Here is a 24,460-nt window from a genome sequence, read left to right on the forward strand (position 1 = left end):
CCCACAATGACAATAAACCACACACACAAAATTCTCATGTAAAAAAAAAAAAATCCAGCCAGGCACCTGTGACTCATACCTGTCATCCCAGCTACTCAGGAGGCTGAGATCTGAGGATCGCTGTTTGAAGTCAGCCTGGGCCAGAAAGTCAATGAAACTTTTATCTCCAATGAACCACTCAAAAAACAGAATTGGTACTGTGGCTCAAGTAGTAGAGCTCAAGCCTTGAACACAAGAGCTCAGGGACAACAACCAGGTCCCGAGTTCCCACAACCTCCAATAAAGCCGCAATCTTTCCACGGAAACATCTAGCACAGCATGTAAGACTGGACCAAGATTTTGGGTATCCCAGTGCGGCATTCATTTCCCTGTTTCTGCTTGCTTTGTGCAGTGATGGTTGGGACCCACTGGGGCCCAGGTCTGGCCCAAAGATCAGGTGGTTGCTATGGTATTTTGAACATTGCCCTCAGGCTGTACAGCAGGAGGGCCTGAGCCTCACTAGGGGGCAGGGCAGGGAGGCCCAAGAAGGGAGCTGTGAGGCACAGGGTGGGAGGACAGAGTGAGGAGATGGAAGGCAGAGAGTGGGGGGACAGAGATTGAGGAGAAGGGAGGGTCAGGGTGGGGGGGACAAAGTGAGGAGAAGGGAGGGTTGGGGGGACACAGAGTGAGGAGATGGGAGGCAAAAGGTGGGGGGGACACAGTGAGGAGATGGGAGGGTCAGGGTGGGGGGGACAGAGTGAGGAGATGGGAGGGTCAGGGGGTTCACAGAGTGAGGAGATGGGAGGGTCAGGGTTGGGGGGACACAGTGAGGAGATGGAAGGGTCAGGGTGGGAGGGTAGAGTGAGGAGATGGGAGAGTCAGGGTGGGGGGGACAGAGTGAGGAGATGGGAGGGTCAGGGGGTTCACAGAGGAGATGGGAGGGTCAGGGTTGGGGGGACACAGTGAGGAGATGGAAGGGTCAGGGTGGAGGGTAGAGTGAGGAGATGGGAGGGTCAGGGTTGGGGGGACACAGTGAGGAGATGGAAGGGTCAGGGTGGGAGGGTAGAGTGAGGAGATGGGAGGGTCAGGGTGGGAGGGTAGAGTGAGGAGATGGGAGGGTCAGGGTGGGGGGGACACAGTGAGGAGATGGGAGGGTCAAGGTGGGAGGGTAGAGTGAGGAGATGGGAGGGTCAGGGTGGGGGGGACACAGTGAGGAGATGGGAGGGTCAAGGTGGGAGGGTAGAGTGAGGAGATGGGAGGGTCAGGGTGGGGGGGACACAGTGAGGAGATGGGAGGGTCAAGGTGGGAGGGTAGAGTGAGGAGATGGGAGGGTCAAAGTTGGAGGGACACAGTGTGAGAAGATGGGAGAGTCAGGGTGGGGGGACACGGAGGAGGAGATGGGAGGGTCAGGGTTGGGGGGGACACAGTGTGAAGATGGGAGGGTCAAAGTGGGGGGGACACAGTGAGGAGATGGGAGGGTCAAGGTGGGGGGGACACAGTTAGGAGATGGGAGGGTCAGGGTGGGGGGGACTGAGTGAGGAGATGGGAGGGTCAGGGTGTGGTGAGACAGAGTGAGGAGATGGGAGGGTCAGGGTGGGGGACACAGTGTGAGGAGATGGGAGGGTCAGGGTTGGGGGGACAGAATGAGGAGTTGTGTCAGGGTCAGGGTTGGGGGGACAGAATGAGGAGTTGTGTCAGGGTCAGAGGAGGCACAGAGCAGAAGGGGGGGGATGATGAGAGACACGGGGTCCAGGAGGGACCCAGGGTGGGGATATGGGATGGTCAGGGTGGGAGGAGGATAGAGTGAATAGATGGGAAGTTCAGGTTGGGGGGGACACAAGAGCGAGGAGATGTGAGGGTCAGGGTGGTAGGGACCCAAAGTGTGGAGATAGGAGGCAGGAGGCCTGTGGACACAGAGCTAGGACATGATGCATGGTACCTGCCCAGATCTTGCCATTTGCCCTTTATTCACTCACACAATTTTACTTTTTTGTCCTGGTGCTAGGACTTCAACCCAAGGCCTCCCCTTCTCCTTTATCTTTGTCACTCATAGCCCCTGTTCCACCACTTGAGCCGCACCCCAGCCTCTTTTTGTGCTGGTTATTTTTGTGTAGGGCCAGCCTGGACTGTCCTGGTCCTTGTTACGCTTCTTCACTCTGGGGCTGAGAGAAGCCCACCCCTGTCCAGTCATAGTCCCCTTCCCACACCCCCCTCGTGAAGCTGGAATAACAGGCAGGCACCACGGCACTGAGCCGTTGAGATGGAGTCTCACTTTCATGCCTTGGCAGAACTATGAGTCCCCCAATCTCTGCCCCCCAGTAGCTAGGACTGCAGGCCTCTGCTCCCAGGCCTGGCTGGGAATCTTGAGGCAGGGTGCGGGGCATTCATCCCTGGGCTGTGATGGGATCTCACTGGGCGATGTGCATGGCCGGGCCATTGGTGTCCTGGGGGACGGGGCCAGTGCACTCCTGGTATTGGAGTCCAATCTAGCCCATGCTTTTGAGGTGACTCCATTGTGACAGTGCTCTAGGAACTCATTTTTCTGCGGACCTGGGGCTACAGGATGGGGTGTTGAGAATGTAGGCCTTAGGATGATTCCCACAGCTGCAGGTGATGTGTGTGTGTGTGTGTGTGTGTGTGTGTGTGTGTGTGTGTGTGTGTCTGGGATGGCTATACCTTTAAGACCTGGGACTGTTGGCTGCTGGCCACTCCTACCTTCTCCCAGGGTCTGGAACCTCCCCCAAACCAGCCCCCCCTCTGACCGGACCTGGGGGGACTGTAATCTCCCCCTCTGCGGGAAGGTCTGTGACATCACCGTGATGGACATGCTCACCAGCCTATCGTTAGCACCTGGTCAGTCCCTCCCCCTCCCTTGCTATTACTGCTATATAAACCCCTCCCCTGAATAAAACTTTGGGAACCTCCTGAAGCTGACTCCGGGATGTCCGTGCGCACCCGGCCTTCTTGGTGAGTATGCAGGGAAGGGCATTCTCGCGGCCACACCTGGTCCGGAGCTTATCCGTGGCCCTTGCTCCCACATTACTTCCTACTGACCAGAGGATACGCGTGAGAGCGAAAGGGGCCCACACGGAGGGGGCGAATAGGCCCAGGACCTCTACAGGGAAGGAGGTTTAGAGCTAGCCTGGCATGTGTGTGTATGTACACATGTGCATGTGCATGAGCATGTGCAGGACAGGGTTATGTGTGTGTGTATGAGTGTACATGTGGGGGTTAGGGCATACATGCACTGGTCCTGCGGCTTGAACTCAGGGCCTGGGCACTGTTCCTGAGCTTTTGTGCGCCAGGCTAGTACTCTACCACTTGAGCTACAGAAACACTTCTGGTTTCTTGGTGGTTCATTGGATGTAGAGTCCCATGGATTTTCTCGCCCAGGTTGGCTTTGAACCACAATCCTCCAGATCTCAGCTTCCTGAGTAGCTGGGATTCTGGGTGTGAGCCACTGCTGTCTGGCTGTCAGGTTTTTGATGGGGGTGGTGGGCTCCCATGACCATGACAGTGACATCAATTAGTAGATGCTCTGTCCCCAGAGATAAGGGACAGAGGAGGTTGCGCTGAGTCTCCCTCAGGCCCATGACCCTGGCCAGTAGTTTGGCCTGTAGAAAGTGGCCATCAGAACCCACAGAATCCTGGGGCCCAGGGCTCTCCACCCCAAACTGAGATGTCAGGCTCCCCCCTAGCGGGACAGATTCGAGGAAAGAAACTCAGGTGTGCTTCTTTTGCTCAAGGCTAGTGCTCTACCACTTGAGTCACAGCACCACTTCTGGCTTTTTCTGTGTATGTGGTGCTGAGCAATCAAACCCAGGGCTTCATGCATGCTAGGCAAGCAATCTACCACTAGGCCACATTCCCAGCCCCTACTTCCAACTTTTTCTGGTGGTTCATTGGAGAGAAGAGAGTCTCACAGACTTTCCTGCCTGGGCTGGCTTTGAACAGCAATCCTCAGACCTCAGCCTCCTGAGTAGCTGGAATGACAGGCAGGGCCACTGGTGCCCCACTGAGTCAGTATTCTCACTGGAAGGTCACTGGATTTACAGAGAAGAGTCAGCAATAACCCTCCCCTACCATTGCACCTCACATTCAGAACACTCTCCTGTATTTGTGTCCATGTGAAATAAATACACACAATGACAACAAAGAAACAAGTCTTTCCACCTAGTCTTCCAGTGAGAGCTGAGGCACAGGGAGGTGGGCTGATTGCTGAGGGTCACACAGCTTCTGATGGCTGAAGGAGGATTAGAACCCAGGTCTCCTGGTCCAACACTTGTCTCCTGGACTGTGTGCTCTTGAAAGTTTACACGCTGAGGCTAGTGATGGCCGAACGAGATGATGAGCAAGCCATACCCCAGCCACCTGCTGAAATGCGTGTTGCTAAGAGCACCTATGGTTAGGCACCGGTGCCTCAGGTCTGCCGTCCCATCTACTTGTCAAGCTGAGATCTGAGGATCGCAGTTTGAAGCCAGCCCAAGAAGGAAAGTCTGTGAGACTCTCATCTCTAGTTAATCATCAGAAACAGCCAGAAGTGGGCAGGAAAGTCCATGTTTATCCCGAATTAAGCAACAAAAAAGCTGGAAGTGGAGCTATGACTCAACTGGTAGAATGCTAGCCTTGAACAGAAAAACTCAGGAACAGAACACAAGGCCTGAGTTCAAGTTGCAGGACCAGCAAAAAAAAAGAGAAAGAGAGAAGTAATTGATTGTGAGTCCCTTCTTAGAGCAGGGCTCCAGAGACCACTCAGAAAAACAAACAGGACACTCTGCTCCCTCTCAGCTTCAGATCAATTTTCCTGTGAACTTAAAACTCCTCTAAAAAATGTTTATAATGTATGTAATAAAATAATTGGGCATAAAAAAAGAAAGAAAAAACAGCCAGACGTGGTGCTGTGGCTCCAGTGGGAGACAGGGTTCAGCACACAAGCTCAGGGACAGTGCCCGGGCCCTGAGTTCCACACCAGGACTGGTCAAACACCCCAAACCAACCAACGGACACCAAACTCAGGCTGCTACTGCGCAGTCAGATGAGAAGCGGGGACACACGGGGTCACCCCGAGGGACTCTGCATGGGGTGCCTGGTGTTGAGCTGGACTCAAAACCCATGTTCAGAAAGGCGGGAAGGCACAGATCAGACAGACGGCTTCCAAGAGACTGGGTTCCGCAGCACTGTCCCTCATCCTTTTATCTATCTCTGCATGCGTCTACCATTCACATGTCATTTATAACAGGAAAATATATCCTTCTATGATTTAGCTTAAAAGACAGCACTGCTGGGAAGCAGCCTGTGTGCCTTTGTGCTATGTTTCGTGGGAAAAGGCACCCCAGTGTTCTCTGCACCCCTCACTGCCCACCCCCTGGCCCTTCCTTGGGCCTGTCCTCTGGGCAGCCTCTCGCTGGGCACTATTGTAAGGTCCGGATCTCTTGGAAGGGTGTTGGCGGTGGCCTGGAGTCCCATACACTGCTCTTCTCCCCAGGAGGCAGGGGCATGTCCTCCTGCCCCTGTAACCACGGCAGGCCTGGGTGTGCCTTCACAGCCCGAACCCACGTGAGCGGGGGGCCAGTCCTGGGGGGGGGGACCGGGCAGGTGGTGGCAGGTGGGGGGGCCCGGGCGGGGGGACCAGTCCTGGGTGGACTGGGCCGGTGGTGGTGGGTGGGGGGTCTTGGGTGGGGGGACCAGGCAGGTGGATGGGAGGAGCAGGAAGGAGGGGGAGTGGGAGGCCTGGGTGGGAAGCCCAGTCCTGGGGGGGGGCAGGCAGGTGGCAGTGGGGGGGGCCTGGGTGGGGGGAACCAGTCCTGGGGGGGTGAACCGGGCAGGTGGCGGCAGGTGGGGGGCCCAGGCGGGGGACTGGCCGGGCCTCAGTCATCCAGATGCTGCTCCTCCCAGGTGGATGTGGGGATGGCGCTGTATGGGTCCATGATGACCTTGGCACAGCGGATGATCATCACCACCAGGAAGAGGCAGAGGAAGACAAAGCAGGCCAAGGTGAGGCCTTTGTCCACGTCCACGTAGACTGGCCCGGGGCTGGGCTCCTCCATCGTGGGACGATGACTGGGGCTCCTCCTCTCGCATGGGCTGAGCTGGGACCATCTTCCACCCCTGTGGAGAAGTGGGGGAAGACCACAGTCAGGACCCTTTGTGGTAATTAATGCAGAGTGAACTCAGGGTGCTCTACCATGTGAACCATGACTTCAGCCCCTTTTCGTGTTGGTTATTTGTGTGTGTGTGTGTGTGTGTGTGTGTGTGTGTGTGTGTGTGTGTGTGTGTGCTGGTACTGGGGCTTGAGCTCAGGGCCCCTCACACTCTCATTTGGCTTTTCCACTGGAGACTGGTGCTCTACCACTTGAGTCACCCTCCACTCCTGACACTTTGCTGGCTTAATTGGAGATAGGAGTCTCTTGGATTATCTGCCTGGGCTATATTTAAACCACAATGTTCATCCTATCCGCCAGTAGTTTTTGTACTGGTCCTGGGGTTTGAACTCAGGGCCTGATCGCAGTCCCTTAGCTTTTTTAAAATTCAAGACTAGCACTCTGCCACTTGAGCCACAGCCCCACTTCTGTCTCTGTGCTGGTTATTGGAGAGAAGTCTGTCAGATGTGTCCCCTCTGGTTAGCTTTGACTCTCGATCCTGAGATCTCAGCTTCCCAAGGAGCTGGGATGACTGGTGTGAGCCACCAGCACTGGCTCCTTCCTAACATTTCTGGCTGCTCTGTTATGTAACTCCTTGTACCCATTTGTCCCTGGATGTAGCTAATGGCTCATTAAGGATGTGAGGGTCTACACATGGGAGGAATTCATGAGCCAAGTCCTTCAAATAGCTCTGTGGTGTGCTAAATAAAGAAAGAGATGAGAAGAACTTGGGAAATGTTCTTCCTGAGGAAACAGCCAGGCTTGTAAAGCAATCATTCTGCTGAATCATCAGATGTTTGACTGGCAGGTTCCAGCCCCAGGGCCTTATCAGGAGATCTGCCTGGGGTTCTAATCCCACCCCTCATCGGTGCTCAGGCTCACCTTGGCCCAAGGCCACGTACTCTGGAGAGAGAAAGAGAGAGCATAAAAATCATATAGCAACCCAGGATGACCTCTCTACATGTGACCATACTCTCCACCTCCTTCTCTCCCCGCCTCTCTCCCCGCAGCCTTCCTCTGCTTGTGCAGGATTTCGCAGCTCTGTCCTGACCCCTCTGCTCCTTCATGTTCCGCTCTCTCCACCACTCCGTGCATCTCTGACCATACCCTCTCTCTGTAATTGTCTCTAGGCCCCTCTGGACCATTCAGTGCATTATATTTGCAACAAATACAACCTTACTATCAACCTCCACAAAAGGCATGTCTAATATACTCAGATAAGCTTACAGAGAGAGTGTAGGGACAACCACAGGAAGGTGATACAAGAACATCATCAATAATAGTAGCTACAGATACACATGGGACGTTGAAAGTAGTTACAACTGTGATAGAACGATCGTTTCCATAACATGGAGTTCATTTCACTTAGCATCATCTTATGTGATCATAAGGGTATAGCTATTGGGCTCTTGTGATCCTGTGCTGTGACTTGCCTATACCTGTACTAATTATACCCAATAAGGGAGACCATAGAGTCCATACTGGTATTAGAACTAGGAAATTGAAAGGGAATACCAAAACTGAGAGACACAGGGTAAAAAAAGAAAAACAACTACAAAAGCAATACTTGCAAAACTGTTTGGTGTAAGTGAACTGAACACCTCATGGGGGGAAAGGGAAAGGGGGAGGAGGGTGGGGGGGTACGAGGGACGAGGTAACAAACAGTACAAGTAATGTATCCAATGCCTAACGTATGAAACTGTAACCTCTCTGTACATCAGTTTGATAAAAATTTGAAAAAAATAAAAAAATAAAAGTAGTATGGGGAAAAAAAGGCATGTCTAGCCTGTTTTCTGTATTCCTGTGCTAGGTACCCACACTCCAAACTAGGAAGGAGACTTAGCTTCTGTTTCTCAAGTACCCTTCACTAATCCCATCTCTTCTGGCTTAGAAACATCTCTTGACTTATCCATTGGCCTGCTCCTCTCATAGTCAGCCTGCCAGATAAGCCTCTGCCTCCAGCCTCAGATCTCTGCCTCCTAGGTCAGGACCCAACTAGAGACACCACATTCTGTGTAGACCCAAGCCCCCAACTACCCAGCACATTCTGAAGACAAGGAAAGAAAAGGACTATTTCTGTTGTGATCCTAGTGCCAGATTCTTGATAATAAAGTATTTTTCAAAAAAAAAATCATATAGCAAGACAAAAGCCTATGTACACTGAGAAGGGCCTTTGCTGTTACTTTTCATATGAGTGTGTGTGTGTGTGTGTGTGTGTGTGTGTGTGTGTGTGTGTGTTGGTATTGGGACTTGAACTCAGGTCCTCACACTCTTGCTTCACTCCCTCCTCCCACACTGCTCAAGGCTGTTGCTCTACCACTTGATCCATATCTCCTAGACTTTCTTCCCTGGGCTGGCTTTGAACCATAATCCTCAGATCTCTATCTCCTCAGTAGCTGGGATTACAGGCGTGAACCACCTGTGCCTCACTTATTTGTACATACATGACATTTCCACTTGGGAGGAGGGTCATTTGGTTAAGTGAGCTCCCAGGGTATCCCAGCCCTAGGCCCCTGGGTTGGGTGGGCCTAGGCCAGCAATGACCTTGGTACAGCTGGACGGGGTGACCTAGATGAGGGATGGGTGGAAAGAGAGCAGGCTAGAGCGGGGGTATCTGGCCAGCAGCGAGAGGAGGGGGGCTGTGATGTTGGCAGGACAGTATGGGAACTGCATTTGGATCCCCAGGGCAGCCCTAGCTCTCTGCACTCCTTCTCAAGAGTCTCAAGGAATCACTTGTAAAGATTTATGTGTCTGGAGACATACAACCATCTTGGCTCAGACCAGTACTGGGCTAAAGATACTTTTAGGAAATGGAGATTATAATTGTAGTGTGACTGCCATTTTTATCCATTTTGTCTTACGTAATTACTTCCTTTTGGCGCTACTAAGCACTGGCAAAGAGATCTTAAGTGTGTGTGTGTGTGTGTGTGTGTGTGTGTGTGTGTGTGTGTGTGTACCTTAATACTGGGGCTTGAATTCAGGGCCTGGAAAATGTCCTTTAGCTTTTTTGCTCAAGGATGGCACTTTACCGCTTATGCCACACCTTCCACTTCTGGCTTTTTGCTGCTTACTTGGAGTCCTGTCCACCTTTGTTGGCTTTGGCCCATGATGCTCAGACCTCCGCATCGTGAGTAGCTAGGATGACAGGTGGGAGCAAATCATGCCTGGCTAAGCAGTTTGTTGGTTTTTTCCAAAGCATTTCTGGGGATTGAACTCAGGGACTATAGCAGGCTGGGAAAGTGCTCTACCTTTTCAGCCATGCCTTCAGCTGTGTGTGTGTGTGTGTGTGTGTGTGTGTGTGTGTGTGTGTGTGTGTGTGTGTCCTGAGGCTTGAACTCGGGACTTGGGTACCACTCAGCCCCCAGCCTCCCTGGCATCCACCCTGCACCATGCTCATTTGCAGGACCTGTGCTGACTGACAGGAGCTGCACCTGGGCAGGACCTCAGGATACAGGTGCTACAGGGGAAACCGAGTCCCAGTTTCCATTCTCCATTAAACCTCCCCCCCCAGGGGGGTAGTGGTTAAATACAGTCACGGGGTGTTCCCAGCCATGCTGTCATGCAGTTCTGCTCCTAAGACCTTTCCTGGGCTCTCCCTGTCCCCTCCCTGTCCTCTCCACACCCCTCCCTGACCTCCCCTGTCCCCCCCCACTCCCTCCATGCCCCTCTGTCCTTCCCTGTCCTCCTCCTCATCCCTTCCACACCCCTCCCTGACCCCCCCCATGCCCCTCTTTCCTTCCCTGTCCTCCTTATCCCTTCCACACCCCTCTCTGTGCCCTCCTTGTTCCTGTTTGGCTCTGCCCCTTGAAAACAGAGAATCTTGTGGAGCACACTGCCCAGCTCTTCAAGCCTCAGCTTACCCCTTTGAAAAATGGGCACCCACAGGAAGCAGCTGTGGTGTGGTGAGGATCGGAGGAGCGGAGGCTCGCCCGGTGTGCAGGGGCACTCGGCACAGGGCAAGCACCCCACACACCCACAGGCCACTGCTGTTCGGCCTCAGCTTTCTCTGGGAATGCTCAGAACCTCTAAAGGGTCAGAGTGAGGAGGTCATTTCCTGCCATGGGAGGGGATCACTGTGATGCCTGTGGAAATGGAGTGCTGGGCCCCTTCTGGGGGTTCACACTGCTACTGCATGGGGTCCAGCTGGGTGGACCAACTACAGCCTGTGGCCAACTCAGCCCCATGAGATACGAATGGTCTCTGAAAAGATCATGAAATCAAGCTGTTCACTGGCCGCTCACGCCTGTCATCCCAGCCACGCACGAGGCTGAGATCTAGAGGACTGCAGTTCAAAGCCAGCTTGGGCAGGAAAGTCTGTGCGACTCTGATCTCCAATAAACCAGCAAAAAGGCAGAAGTGGAGCTGTGGCTCAAGTGGTTGAATGCCAGCCTTAAGCAAAAATGCTCAGGGACAGTGTCCAAGGCCCTGAGTTCAAGCCCCGGGACCACCACAAAGGAAAAAAAAAAAATAAGTCATGGTAGTAGATCAACTAGTTTCTTAAAAGAAGAAGAACAAAAAAGTTTTAAAGGGATTTTGTGATATTTTTCTTTATTGGGTGCTGGTCCTGGGGCTTGAACTTAGGGCCTGGGCACTGTCCCTAAGCTTTTTTGCTCAATGCTAGCCATCTACCACTTAAGCCACAGCTCCACTTCTGGCTTTTTGTGGTTAGCTGGAGATAAGAGTCTCATGGGGGGCTAGGGATATAGCCTAGTGGCAAGAGTGCCTGCCTCGGATACACGAGGCCCTAGGTTCGATTCCCCAGCACCACATATACAGAAAATGGCCAGAAGCGGCGCTGTGGCTCAAGTGGCAGAGTGCTAGCCTTGAGCCGGAAGAAGCCAGGGACAGTGCTCAGGCCCTGAGTCCAAGGCCCAGGACTGGCAAAAAAAAAAAAAAAAGTCTCATGGGCTTCCCTGCCTAAGCTGGCTTCAAACTGCCATCCTCAGATCTCAGCCTCTTGAGTAGCTGCGATGACAGGCATGCGCACCAGTGCTCGGCATCACAGAAGATTTAGTTCTACCCTTTGGTTTGAAAATCTTCATGAACCAGTCATTATCTGGGAGCAGGTGAGTGAAAGGTCACAGAATGGTGGCCCTGAGATCTGAGCAAAGACTGTGAGGTTGTAGAAACTTTAATTTTTACAACTGACCATTCCTGAGAGTTGGCCATTAGAAGAAGGTTTCATATAAAAGTTATGAGTTCTGGGCTGGGCCAAGTGGTAGAGTACTGTTATGCCAAGTCGCGAAACCACCACCAAGAAGACCACCGAGACTCAGATATTCCGAAATGCAATAGCAAGGCAAGGCTTTATTCAAGTGTGGCTGTGGCCCGGGCCTTGTCCTACCCACCGACACAGCGGAGGTTAGGAGGAAGCCTCGAGCTGCGATTATACAGAGCTTATAAAGGCAAAAGACAGTTACAGCAATCAGGTGTTTAAGCAAGCAAGATTATGGGTACAAATCTGATTGGCTCAGGGCTCGAGGTATTCTAGGGGCGGTTAGAGTTAAGCATTCCCAGTCGTTAGAGTTCTCGACCGGCTGGGCCCTAATAAGCTTGTCCTGGGTTTGCTCACAGGGCCTGCTTATTTTCAGGTTCACGTGGTAAAGTGGGGCCTGACTTCAAAGTCTGGCACTTCAGTACCTGCCTTAGAGTGACTGCACAAGGTCCTCAGCTCCAAACTCCAGTTCAACACACATACCACAAGGCAAAAAAAGCCAAAATAAAAACTGTCCTTGAGATTTATGCTCTGGGGAGATTGCTTACCTTACCTCTGTCTCAGAGTGAGACAATGACTGCCACCAATGAATGTGACAAGTTCCCAGTCCCCGCCACTACTCGTGACAGGTTTTCCGGTCCCCACCACTACTCGTGACAAGTTCCCAAGGAGCTTGGGCTTGTTCAAGATGTAACCAGTAATCATAAGCCAGCTGCTGGTACTCATACCTATAATGCTAGCTACTCCGCGGGCTGCGATTTGAGGATTGAGATTTGAAGCCAACCCCAGGCAGGAAAGTCTATGAGACTCTTACCTTCATTAAACCAGTAAAAAAGCTGGAAGTGGCGCTGTGGCTCAAGTGGCAGAGTGCCAGCGTTGAGTAGAAATGCTCAAGGACAGTGCCCTGGCCCTGAATTCAAGCCCTAGGACTGACACACAAACAGAAAACACCAACTTCCACTTGTCTTTGTTGTCTCAGGATGAAGGCTGAGCCAAGGGCAGCTGCTGGCAGGGCTGATGTCGCTTGGCACTGCCAGTGGGGTCTGGCTGTGCCAGGCTCAGGGACCCCTGTGGCTATGGTGCTGAGGGCCATTGTATGTTATCCCAGAATGACAAAAGCATGGTTAGATCTGGCCAAGTTCTTCATGTTGCCTGGACCTTTGAGCCTGGATTCGCTGATGGGCACCATGATTCTTCCTGACTGCGGGTTCCCTTTCCCACCTTGGCAAGCCCTCAGGGCCTTGGAGGGAAGGCATGGGCAGACATAGGTCTGGGATTCAACTCAGGGCCTAGGTGCTATTCCTTAGATTTTAATTTTTTTTTCTCAAGGCTGGCAATCAACCACTTGAGCCATACCTCCACTTCCAGCTTTTTGCTGGTTCATTGGAGATAAGAGTCTCACGGACTTTCCTGCTTGCACTGGCTTTGAACCTTGATTCTTAGATCTCAGCCTCCTGAGCAATGAGGGCAGTACTTGGAATTATTATGAGCAGTGTGACCTGGTGAATTCTTTCACCTCTTGTCGCCTCTGATTCTGAACGTAACAAGTCCTCCCAGCAGAGGGCTGGTGCGTGACAACATTCAGGGCACTGAGGACGAAGCCCAGGCAGAGCTGTCATTATTCTGTCCTCTGCAGATGTATCAAGGCTCTGTCTATCCTTTCCCTGCCATCCTCACCTGGCATGTGGCCCCTGGAACCAATGTGGACCGGCAGACTGAAAGTTTGTTCTCCAAGAGGCTATCCAGGTTATTCGTTTTAAAATGAGTGCCAGGAGCCAGTTGCTCATGCCTGTAATCCAAGCTCCTCTGGAGGCTGAGGGCCAAGGATCCTCCTTCAAAGCCAGCCTGGGCAGAAAAGACATGAAGAACTTACCTCCAATGTACCAGCAAAAAGCCAGAAGTAGAGGTGTGGTTTGAGTGGTTGAGGGAAAAAGGTAAGATTGAACACTCAGGCTGCTGCTTAGAGTTTAGCTCTGGACTTCATTGATTTATTTTTCCTGTCACGCGTCCGAGGGTTCCCTAAAGCCAGGCCACAATTTAAAATAAATATCAAATCCTCACTTGAGCATTTCAATTCAGCAACCAGCTTTTACCTCGCTTTGGAAACCCACTTGCTTTTTTGGGGGGGGGGGGTGGTCATATTTTTCACAAAATTAAGGGCAGGGAAACTTACAGTGAATCACACAATGACTTCAGCATTACTGACTGAGAGTTCCTTGGCGTCGACCCCACGGAATCATGCACCTGCAGTAACTCTGTGATTGTGATTTGGAAAATTTTTTTTTAAACATTTTTTTAACTTTTTTTTTTCTTTTTTTTTTGGCAGTCCTGGGCCTTGGACTCAGGGCCTGAGCACTGTCCCTGGCTTCCTTTTTGCTCAAGGCTAGCACTCTACCACTTGGGCCACAGCGCCACTTCTGGCCTTTTCTGCCTATGTGGTGCTGGGGAATCGAACCCAGGGCCTCATGTATACGAGACAAGCACTCTTGCCACTAGGCCATATTCCCAGCCCCTGGAAATTTTTTTATGTTAAAAAAAAACTATTTCTGGCTGGGGATATAGCCTAGTGGCAAGAGTGCCTGCCTCGGTATACCCGAGGCCCTAGGTTCGATTCCCCAGCACCACATATACAGAAAACGGCCAGAAGCGGCGCTGTGGCTCAAGTGGCAGAGTGCTAGCCTTGAGGGGGAAGAAGCCAGGGACAGTGCTTAAGCCCTGAGTCCAAGGCCCAGGACTGGCCACAAAAAAAAAAAAAAAAAAAAAAACTATTTCTATTTTAACTGCACTTGGTCCAAATTGTAATAAATCCACTTTCTGTTCACACAAGGGGAAACCTAGAGGAAGATCTACAATAAGTTATGTGGCAGATAGTTGTTTCTTGCTGCTGCATTTTTCAGCATATTAACAGTATATTTATAACAGCATATATATCAGTATACATATATATACTGTTAATAAACAGTCTATTTATAACTTGCTCAATTAGAGAAGCTTTGTGTGTATTCCTGTGCTGGGGCTTGAACTCAGGACCTAGGTGCTGTCCCTTTAGCTCTTTTGCTCACAGCTCTACTTCTAGATTTTTTTCTGGTTCACTGGAAATAAGAGTCTCATGGACTTTCCTGCCTAGGATGGTTTTGAACCTTCCTGTGCTCAGAGATCTCAGCCTCCCGAGAAGCTAGGATTGCAGGCGTGAGCCACTGGCACCTGACAGAGAAGATTTATTTTTCTCAGAAAAAAATATGTGAAAGAGGTAAATGGAGTCTGGGATATTCTCATAGAAGAGTGTGTGCTACCGATTATGGGGTCAATCTCCCTGCACCAAACACAGAAAACAAACAACAAACAGCAAACAGTTATTTTCTGAACTCACATGACCTCAGCTCATAGGACATTAACATCTCTGTCCTTCAAAGAGGCAAATGGTCTAATTCTAAAGTTCACTTTATATAAAGATGAAATGAACAATAATAACAATAGAAGTTGTAATAATAAAAAACACCTGAAGGCAGACTGAAGATGGACAAAGGGCCTTCCTAGCATTCCATAAAAATCAGAATGGTTCTGAGTTGCTTGCTTTGAGGGAAAAGCCGCGTGAGAGCACAATGCCCTGAGTTCAAGCTCCAGCACTGGCATGAGAGAGAGAGAAAAGAGAGACTAAGATATTAAGAGAGATGTTAATGTATTAAGAATATTAAGATATTAAGAATCACAGGCTCAAATTTTAAAGTTTGAGAATCACAGAGACAACTTAGCCGAGTTTGCCCTGTCTGTTGCTTGTGCCCCTAGTGTCCACACGGCCCCCTGTCTTGGCAGAAGGTTGGCAGTCCTCCTTCCCTTTCTCGGTCAGAATGCTGTGATGCACAGCAGCTCCCTCAGGGGGGCCTGCAAGGACATCCTAGTTTTCTGATATCCAAAGAAGCCATGACACACAAAGAGGACTGTCAACCCTGCCTCAGGCTGATGTCCCCAATCTTGTGTCCACAATCTCTGAAGGACAAACTGGGAACTCCAGAAGGTCCAGCTCTGATGCCTTTTGTCTGCCATAAGTATTACATGTCATAGCTGAAGTCCAGAAATCACAGAAATTATCCAGGTTCTGTGTGTGCATGTGTATGTTGGCACTGGAGTTTGAACTCAGGCCTCACATTCTCCCTTAGCTTTTTTGCTCAAGGCTGGTGCTCTATCACTTGAGACACACCTTCACTTTCTGGCTTTTTGGAAGTCAATGGGATATAAGATTCTTAAAGACTTTTTCTGCCCAGGCAGGCTTTGAACTACAACTCTCATACCTCAGCCTCCTGAGTAGCTAGGACTGCAGGTGTGAGCCACCAGCACCTGCTTGCTTGCTTGCTTGCTTGATCCCTCCCTCCCTCCCTCCCTCCCTTCCTTCCCCTCCTTCTTTTCCTTCATTTTTTCCTTTGCTTTCCCTGAAATTCTTTTTAAATATTATTTATAAGTAGCTGTATAAAAGAGTTTCAATTCAACGAGTTAGAAAATGAGTACAATCCATCTTGGCCAATGTCACCCCTTCCATCACTCTTCTCAATCTCTCCCACCCCCACCCCTGCCCTCAAGTCACCTCCATTTGCACATATGGACATTCAAAGCTTTAATTGCTTTTCCCCACCTTTTCTCTATTTGTCTGTCTCCAAACTGAATACAGAACAGCCCTACAATTCAGTGAGACCACTCCTGGACATTTATCCAGAGTAGTCAAAGTCAACACGGTAAAGACACTTGTACAGCCATGTATATTGTTGCAGTATTCATCAGAACCAGATGCCCTTTACATATACATACACACATACATGTACAAATATATACATAAATATATATAAAACCACACACACATAAGTACAAACACATACACATAAATATATATGAAACCACACACATTGCATTATACACACACAGATACATAATGGAATGTCACTCATCTGTCAGCGAGAATAATATTTGTCATTTGCAGGGAAATGGATGGACCTGGAAAAATATATCTGACATGAAGCCAGCTGGGCTCAGAGAGACCAAGGGCAGGTTTCTTCTCGTAGGTGGAAGTTAGGTCTGAGTTACAAACAGATAGGGAAGCATACCCAGGGTCATGTTCAGGCACACCGGTGACACGTGGACTGGAGCATGGCACATGCAGGGTGGGTTCCAACCGTGTAACCCCTGTGCACCAACAGTTTCCAGCTTAACAAAGGGAAACCTGCCATCTTCCTAAGAGGTGGCCTCAGCAATCAGAGAAACCACCAAAAAAGAAGCTCAGGAGCTACCAGGAGGCTGAGATCTGAGCATCACAATTTGAAGCCAGGTTGGGATGGAAAACCCAAAAGACTCTTGTCTTCAATGAACCAGCAATGAGCCATCATAAGTCAAAGAGCACGATGATTGATTAGCAATGTCTGCTTTGGCAGAAGAAACCAACGTGATAAATGCATGCTATCCATTCAGAGTGACATTGTGGCTCACAAGGTAGAGTGTCAGCCTTGAGTGAAAAGCTACAGGAGAGCTCCCCAGTCCTGTGTTCAAGCTCCCCTATGGGCACACACAGAAAAACAGTTTAGGCACAGAGGACCTCACTGGCATGACATACTGACCCCCAGTAATGTTCTTGTTTTACACTCCAGTTGTTACAGGTGGTGACTTTACTCATCCTGCAAATCTCAGAATGAAGTTGTTAATGTGTTCCTAGGACCTGGAAAAAGGGGATCAAATAACCAGGAGACATAGCACTTAGCTTGGGAGCCCTGGGAATCAGATTGGCTTCACTGTAGCAACTTTTACAGACTTGGCAGGGGGAGAGGGTGGGGAGGTCAGGAAAGCAGGGGAAAACCCAATCCTTCCCCTCTACTGAAATGACCACATAACCTGGTTGTTGTTTTTTGATTGGTTGTTTTTTTTTTTTTTTTTTTTTTGCCAGCACTAGGTCTTGAACTCAGAGTCTTATGGTCTCACTTGGCTTTTCTGTTCACAGATGGCAATCTACCATTTCAGTTATACTTCTACTCCTGACTTTTTAAAATTTTGTTTGTTTTGGTTGGTCCTGGAGCTTGAACTCAGGGCCTGGACACTGTCCCTGAGCTTTTGTGCTCAAGACTGGCATTCCACCGCTTTGAGCCACAGCTCTACTTCTGTTTTTTTTTTTTTTTTTTGCCAGTCCTGGGGCTTGGACTCAGGGCCTCAGCACTGTCCCTGGCTTCTTTTTGCTCAAGGCTAGCACTCTGCCACTTGAGCCACAGCGCCACTTCTGGCCATTTTCTGTATATGTGGTGCTGGGAAATTGAACCCAGGGCCTCATGTATAGGAGGCAAGCACTCTTGCCACTAGGCCATATCCCCAGCCCTACTTCTGTTTTTTTGATGGCTAATTGGAGATAAGAATCTCACGGACTTTCCTGCTGACCTTTCCTGCAGATCTTGCCTTTAGGTAGCTAGGATGACAGGTGTGAGCCACCAGTGTCCAGTTTCAGACAACTGTTGAGAGTTGTCACTCCACAAAGCCATCATAAGTCAAAGAGCACGACGATTGATTAGCAATGTTTGCTTTGCACAGAAGAAGACAAAGTGGTAAATGTATGCCATTCAGAATTCTGGAAGGCTATGGAGCCAAAGAGAGACTATCCACCTGTGGGTGACAAATAGACATCAGCATGCTGGCTACCTCTTTGAACTCGTCATGGTCACCTGGCACAAACATTGCTATCACAGAGCATCGTGTTTCCATTCCTCATGCCTGCTCTGCAACGCTGGTAATACCCTTCCTGTGCTTTCTGGTCCTGTTTCCATCTCCTGGAGGAACAAAGGCCCTTTCCCCCTAGCCTCTCCCAGGACAGGAGTGGGATGTTACTCCAAGTCTTTGGAATTCTAATGGGATTTCTGTACAAGGTACCAGATCTTTCAGAGAGGACAGTTCTCCTAAGGGCAGGGTGAAATACATGGAACATAAATAGTGCATCCGGAGGCCATTTCCCAGGCTTCAGGGCCTCTGTGGGTAAGTCAGGGAGGCTCTAGTCCAGGTGAGAAAATGCTTTTTCTTTTTCTTCCTCTGTCTGGGGCTTTCCTTTGCCATGTGAACAGTGGAAAACTGTTATTCCATAAATCTGTACAGTGATTATGACTCAAGAATACAAGAGAAGAGATTTTAAAACTACCAGCCAGGTACCTGTGGCTCATTCCTGTAATCCTTGCCATCCAGAAAGCTGAGATCTAAGGATCCTAGTTGGAAGCTAAGCCAGGCAGGAATGTCCATGAGACTCTTACTTCCAATTAACCAGCAAAAAGCTGGAAGTCGAGATGTGGTTCAAATGGTAAGGTGTTCATCTTGAGTAAAAAAGCAGAGACATCATCCAAGCCCTGAGTTCAAGCCCCAGGACAGACAGACAGACAGACAGACAGACACACACACACACACACCCCTTCAGGACTAGGTGTATGAGGGCCAAACAATTGTGGGCCAAAACAGACTTGAGTCAGCAACTGGGCAGTTCCCCAGGAAAGTGGTCTGAGTCTAAATCCTTGGAGCACTGGGTGGAGAGCCTCTGTGTAGTACCCGCTGCCCCCCAGTGTCTCTGTAGATTGAACAGGGGGGCTAGGCACACAGAGGAACTTTCCTGAAGTAGAGTGAGGTACTCTGAGTAGATTGTAGGAGGGACTGTAGAGACTGTGAGTGTGAAACGTGTTGTGTGCTTGGTTCCTTTACAGATGGATTCCTTTACAGATGGATTCTTTCTAGCCATCCTTAAGGAAGGCAGCAGCTTTCTAGTTTATAGATGTGGAAACTGAGTCCCAGGGTCAGAGAACATCAGGAACTCACAGATGCAATTATGATCATATAGACAGAGAGGCTACTCCCTGGGCCCCAGTGTGGATGACCTCATTTAATTCAAGTTCTGCAATGCAGAAACTGTCATGGCAGGTAAGTGAAACTGCTTTTCTGTTTGTGCTAGTACTGAAACTTGAACTCAGGGGTTCTCGCTCCTGCTTGACTTATTTTGCTCAAGGTTGGTGCTATACTGCTTGAGCAATGCCTCCACTCTCAGCTTTTTGCTAGTTAATTGGGCATAAGAGTCTCACAGACTTTGCTGACTGAGCTGGTTTCAGTTTTCCCCCTTCAGATCTCAGCCTCCTGAGTAGCCAGGATGAGAGAGGTGAGACACTTGCCCAAGTCGTGCACAGACATGGGCCAGTTCCAGGGCTTTTGATGCCAAAATCCAGGACCATTAGAATCTTTCTTTACATTTTAATTTATTAAAAGCATTAACCTAGAAGACTTGGACATCTGACAATTTCATAAACACCCTTCTTTCTCTTTGGCCAGACAGGATATTTTCCTTGATGGCACTTTGTTTTTCCTTTTAGGTCTTGAAATTGCATTGAACTTGTACAGCAAACCCTGCCTGGGAGACACCTTGAGGCTGCAGATTTGAGTGAGCGCTGTGGAAATTGCTGTGGAGGGTAAATATTTGTCAAAGACAGATGAACTAGTCAGGCAGTCTCTCCAGAATGCCTCATTGGTCCAATGAGAAAACAAACTGGGAAGATGAACAGTTCTCTAACTCAGAACAGAACCCAGGCACTGGTGACTCAGGCCTGTAATCCTAGTTACTCAGGAAGCTGAGAGTAGAGGATCATCGTTAAAAACCACCCAAGGCAGACAAATTTGAGACTCATTCCAGTTAACCAACAGAAAACAGGAAGTGGAGGAGTGACTCAGGAGTAAGCGCCAGCCTTGAACTGAAAAGCTAAGCAAGAGGGCAAGGCCTTATACTTCAGCCCAGTACTGGCACACACACACACACACACACACACACATACACACACACGTTGCTATAATGTTTCCACACATAATTGGTTGTCAGACACACAGTAACGCTCCTGCATTCATTCCTTGTGTTTCATTCAGGAAGAATAAATAGCATTACTAGAAGAAAGAAAGTGATTTACAAAGTAGTCTTTTGGAGTATACTGGGGCAAAGACTGTCTAAAAAAATGAACAGCCTAGCCACAGTTTCTCTCTGGGATGAATGTATTTGTCTCAGAGCTGTGCCCCTAAAGAGGTGAGTTTTAGGTTGTGCTTGCTGTCTCCCCTCCCCCGCCCTGCCCCAACCCATGTTATCCAAAATGATACCTGATAGCTCATGTTGCACCATTCCTGAACATGCCAAGACCCAGAGTACAAATCACACATGGGAAACCTGGGATGGCTCTGCCATATCCCACATTCACATGGTAGGTTTCCTGAGAGCATTAGTAGGTGATTCCCATTCAGCTCAAGGAGTGGCTTGCTGATGTGGGGGATGGGGGATGGGGTGGGATTTAACACATGAATCCTAGAGCCTCTAACTCCAGACACCCCAATCCACCAGACAAAATGGTGGCATAAGGCCCAAGTGACGACTAGAATGTCTCTCCTCTGGCTGGAATCTGGGGAAGCTCAGGTAAAACCAAAACAAGCATGTGGAAGTGGGGTCTGAGGGAGCCTCTCCCAGGGAGGGCAGTACCAAGACTACCACCATCACCACCACCACCACCACCACCACCACTACCATCATCACCACTACCACCATTACCACCACTACCATCATCACCACTACCACCATTACCACCTACCACTACTACTACCACCTACCACTACTACTACCACCATCACCACCACCATTACTACCACCACCACCACCACCATCACTACCACCACCACCACCACTACCACCACCATCATCACCACCACTACCACCATCATCACCACCACCACCACCACCATCACTACCACCACCACCATTACCACCACTACTACCACTACCACCACCACCATCACTACCACTACCACCACCACCACCACTACTACCACTACCACCACCACCATCACTACCACTACCACCACCACCACCACTACTACCACTACCACCACCACCATCACTACCACTACCACTACCACCACCACCACCAACAACAACAACACTATCATTGCCACCAGCACTATTATTTTAATTGTTAGTACTGGAGCTTGAACTCAGGGGCTGAGGGCCTACCCTTAGCTTTGGCTGGCACTCTGTCACTTGAGCCACACCTCTACTTTCAGCTTTTTTTTTTTTTTTTTGCCAGTCCTGGGCCTTGGACTCAGGGCCTGAGCACTGTCCCTGGCTTCTTCCCGCTCAAGGCTAGCACTCTGCCACTTGAGCCACAGCGCCGCTTCTGGCCGTTTTCTGTATGTGGTGCTGGGGAATCGAACCTAGGGCCTCGTGTATCCGAGGCTGGCACTCTTGCCGCTAGGCTATATCCCCAGCCCTACTTTCAGCTTTTTGGTGGTTAATAAGGGCTAATAGTTTCAGAGACTTTCTTGCCTATGTTGGCCTTGAACGGTGATCCTCAGTAATCAGCCTCCTGAGAAGCTAGGATTAGAGACACAAGCCTCCATTGCCCCTCAGGAGTTAATTATTATTAATGAGTTCTCAGCCACATCCTGACAGGCCATTGTGACCCTTGGGTGCATCTAGGGACATTGGACATCACCTTGGATTTTCTGATTTCTCCATTTCTAGAGCTTTCCTTGTGAGCAACAGGGTTTTTCTTTTTTTAACCAAACCCCATAAAACATTTCCCAGAATCTGTCCATCCATCCATCTATCTATCCACTTGAATTAGGCTTTTTCTAGTAGAGCAAGACAAAAATCCAACCAAGATTTGACGTTTCTTTAAGTGCAACTGCCATGGACAACTTTTCCCAGGACCTTCATTAAGGAGAGAGAGGAGAGAGGAGAAGGAGAGAGGAGAGAGAGAGAGGAAGGAGATCGAGAGAGAGAGAGAGATTGAGAGAGAGAGAGATTGAGACTTCGCTCTGTGTAACTGTCACACAGAGAGCGACTGCGTTTTCAGGGACCTGACTTGGAAAGGGATTTCTAACTTCGATCCACTTTCCACTCCCCCCACCCCCACCCGCCACCCAAACAAAATCCACACGCAGCCTCCTCCACAGCCCCAGGCCCGGGCCCCGCATTGCGCCGGCTCCGCGCTCGGCACCGCTGACCCTGGGCGCCCAGACCCGAGCCCCGCGGCCCGGGCTGCCGCAGTGCCCGCCGGTGGGCCGCAGAGCCGCCGGGGAGGGTGGGCTGCGGGGAGGATCCTGGCCCCGACCGGCCGCTCCACGCGCGTCCCGGGGCGGCTGCGGCGCGAGGACCGCGGGAGAAGCGCAGCCCGGAGCCCGCAGCCCCTACCTGGGCCAAGCCGGTCTCGAGCGCTCGCGGGGTCCCGGGTCGCGGACGGCGCCGAGGCGGTGGCGATGCTCCGGGCGGCGGACCGAGGTTCCAGCCCGGCGGCAGCCGGTCGCCCGCGGCGAGGCTCCGGGGCACGGGGGCCGCGGGGCGTGGGGCGCGCGGGGCGCGGGGCGCGCGCTGCCCGGGCCCGGGCTGCGGCTGAGTCAGCGCCCGGGAGGCGCGGGGGAGCCCGGGCCGGCCGCGGCCAGGAGCCGGCTCTGAGCAGAGCCCGGGCCGCCCGGGCATTTTAAAGGCGAGGACGCTGGACGCCATTCAAGTGGAAACGCCTAGAGAAAACTTCAGCCCCTCCCTCCAGGGCCAGCGCCCACCCTCCCCGCCCGGCCCCCACCCTCCCCGGACGGAGCCCACTCTCCCCGGACGGCGCCCACCCTCCCCGGACGGAGCCCACCCTCCCCGGACAGCGCCCACCCCCCCCCCACGGCACCCACCCTCCCTGGAATGGCGCCCACCCTCCCCGAACAGCGCCCCCCCCACAGCGCCCACCCTCCCCCCGACAGCGCCCTTCTGGCACAACAGACGCTCTCCCCAAACCATCAGTGACACCCTCAGCAGAGGGGGACCCCCCATAAGGCCCAAACATTAAAAAACCCCAACATCCCATCAAAGGTCTGCTGAAGAATCCACCTGCCTTATGCTTAAAAGCAAGAGAAACAGCTCCGTTAAAGTGAGGGGCCAGGCTAGGAGGGCTGTTTGGAAAAATCTGGAGATTGCAGTTAAATCAGAGGAAGAAAGAAGGTGAAAACACTGAAGCTGTGCCATCGTGCATGCAGTTTTTGTTTATAATTATAGTATCTTGTTAGTTTGTGCTATCTTTAATTGGTTGGACAAAGCGGTTTCAGTTCAACTGTCAGTGAACTGTGAGTACTGTGCATCTTGACCAGTGTCACTCCTTTCATTGCTCTCCTTCAACTCTCCAGACTCTGGCCCATCCCATACAGCTTCTATGCCTGCATGTGCTTTTGTGGATTTTTTTGTCCCTGGTCCTTGAGCTTGAACTCAGGGCCTGTCCATGAGTTTTTGTGCTCAAGGCTTGAACCACAGCCCTACTCCCATCTTTTTTGTGTTAATTGGAGATAAGAGTCTCTCCGACTTTCCCACCTGGGCTGGCTTTGAATCATGATTCTCATATCTCAGCCGCCTGAGTAGCTGGGATTGCAGGTGTGAGCCAGCAGTGTCCGACTTGGGCTTGCATTTGTTTTAAGTTGGAAACCAAGAGAAAAATGATTATGTGTGAGGTGCCAGACTTTGAAGTCAGGCCCCACCACGTGAACCCCATTTTAGAATCGAACCCTGAGCCAATCAGATTTGTACCTGTGTGCTAATCTTGCTTGCACAGCTGATTGTTGTAACCTTGTTCTTTGCCTTTATAAGCCCTGTGTAATCACAGCTCGGGGCTTCCTCCTAACCTCCACTGTGTCGGTGGGTAGGACGAGGCCCGAGTTGGCAGCTGGTTAAATAAAACCCTTGCCTTGCTTTTGCATTTCGGAGTGTCTGAATCTTGGTGGTCTTCTTGGGGGTGGTCTTGCAACTTGGCACAACATGTGTAGCAGGTGGGATTGTCTAGTTGGAAAATCCAATCTGAAGACTGGAATACTTACTGGGCTTTTCCAATGCACTGCCAGATTATAAAACAAATAAAATCAGTTAACAGCATTCTTATTTGATTATTAACCCATTATTAATTGAAATGATAAATCTCATTCTCATTAATAGCAAAGCCATAATAAGTAGCTAGAAGCATAAAACTTTCAGAGAGGGGCTGGGAATATGGCCTGGTGGCAAGAGTGCTTGCCTTGTATACATAAAGCCCTGGGTTCTATTCCCCAGCACCACATATATAGAAAATGGCCAGAA

At 50.6% G+C, this 24,460-nt stretch overlaps 1 protein-coding gene across 1 annotated transcript; it reads right to left on the bottom strand.

The window, feature by feature from the left end:
• Window positions 1-5,784: 5,784 nt before the first annotated feature.
• Ctxnd1 (cortexin domain containing 1) lies at window positions 5,785-22,799 on the bottom strand. Its single transcript, XM_048330103.1, has 2 exons — window positions 22,547-22,799; window positions 5,785-6,087 (listed from the first exon to the last, which is right to left on the bottom strand). Exon 2 carries the CDS (start codon window positions 6,024-6,026, stop codon window positions 5,847-5,849), a length of 180 nt encoding a protein of 59 aa, XP_048186060.1. The 5' UTR covers window positions 6,027-6,087; window positions 22,547-22,799; the 3' UTR covers window positions 5,785-5,846.
• Between the last annotated feature and the right edge of the window lie 1,661 nt (window positions 22,800-24,460).

Source organism: Perognathus longimembris, chromosome 20, assembly GCF_023159225.1.
Source record: "Perognathus longimembris pacificus isolate PPM17 chromosome 20, ASM2315922v1, whole genome shotgun sequence".
In the NCBI taxonomy this organism is placed as follows: Eukaryota; Metazoa; Chordata; class Mammalia; order Rodentia; family Heteromyidae; genus Perognathus; species Perognathus longimembris.

Coding starts and splice junctions, on each gene's coding strand:
- Ctxnd1 (XM_048330103.1), bottom strand. CDS start 6,026: ATGGAGGAGCCCAGCCCCGGGCCAGTCTACGTGGACGTGGACAAAGGC.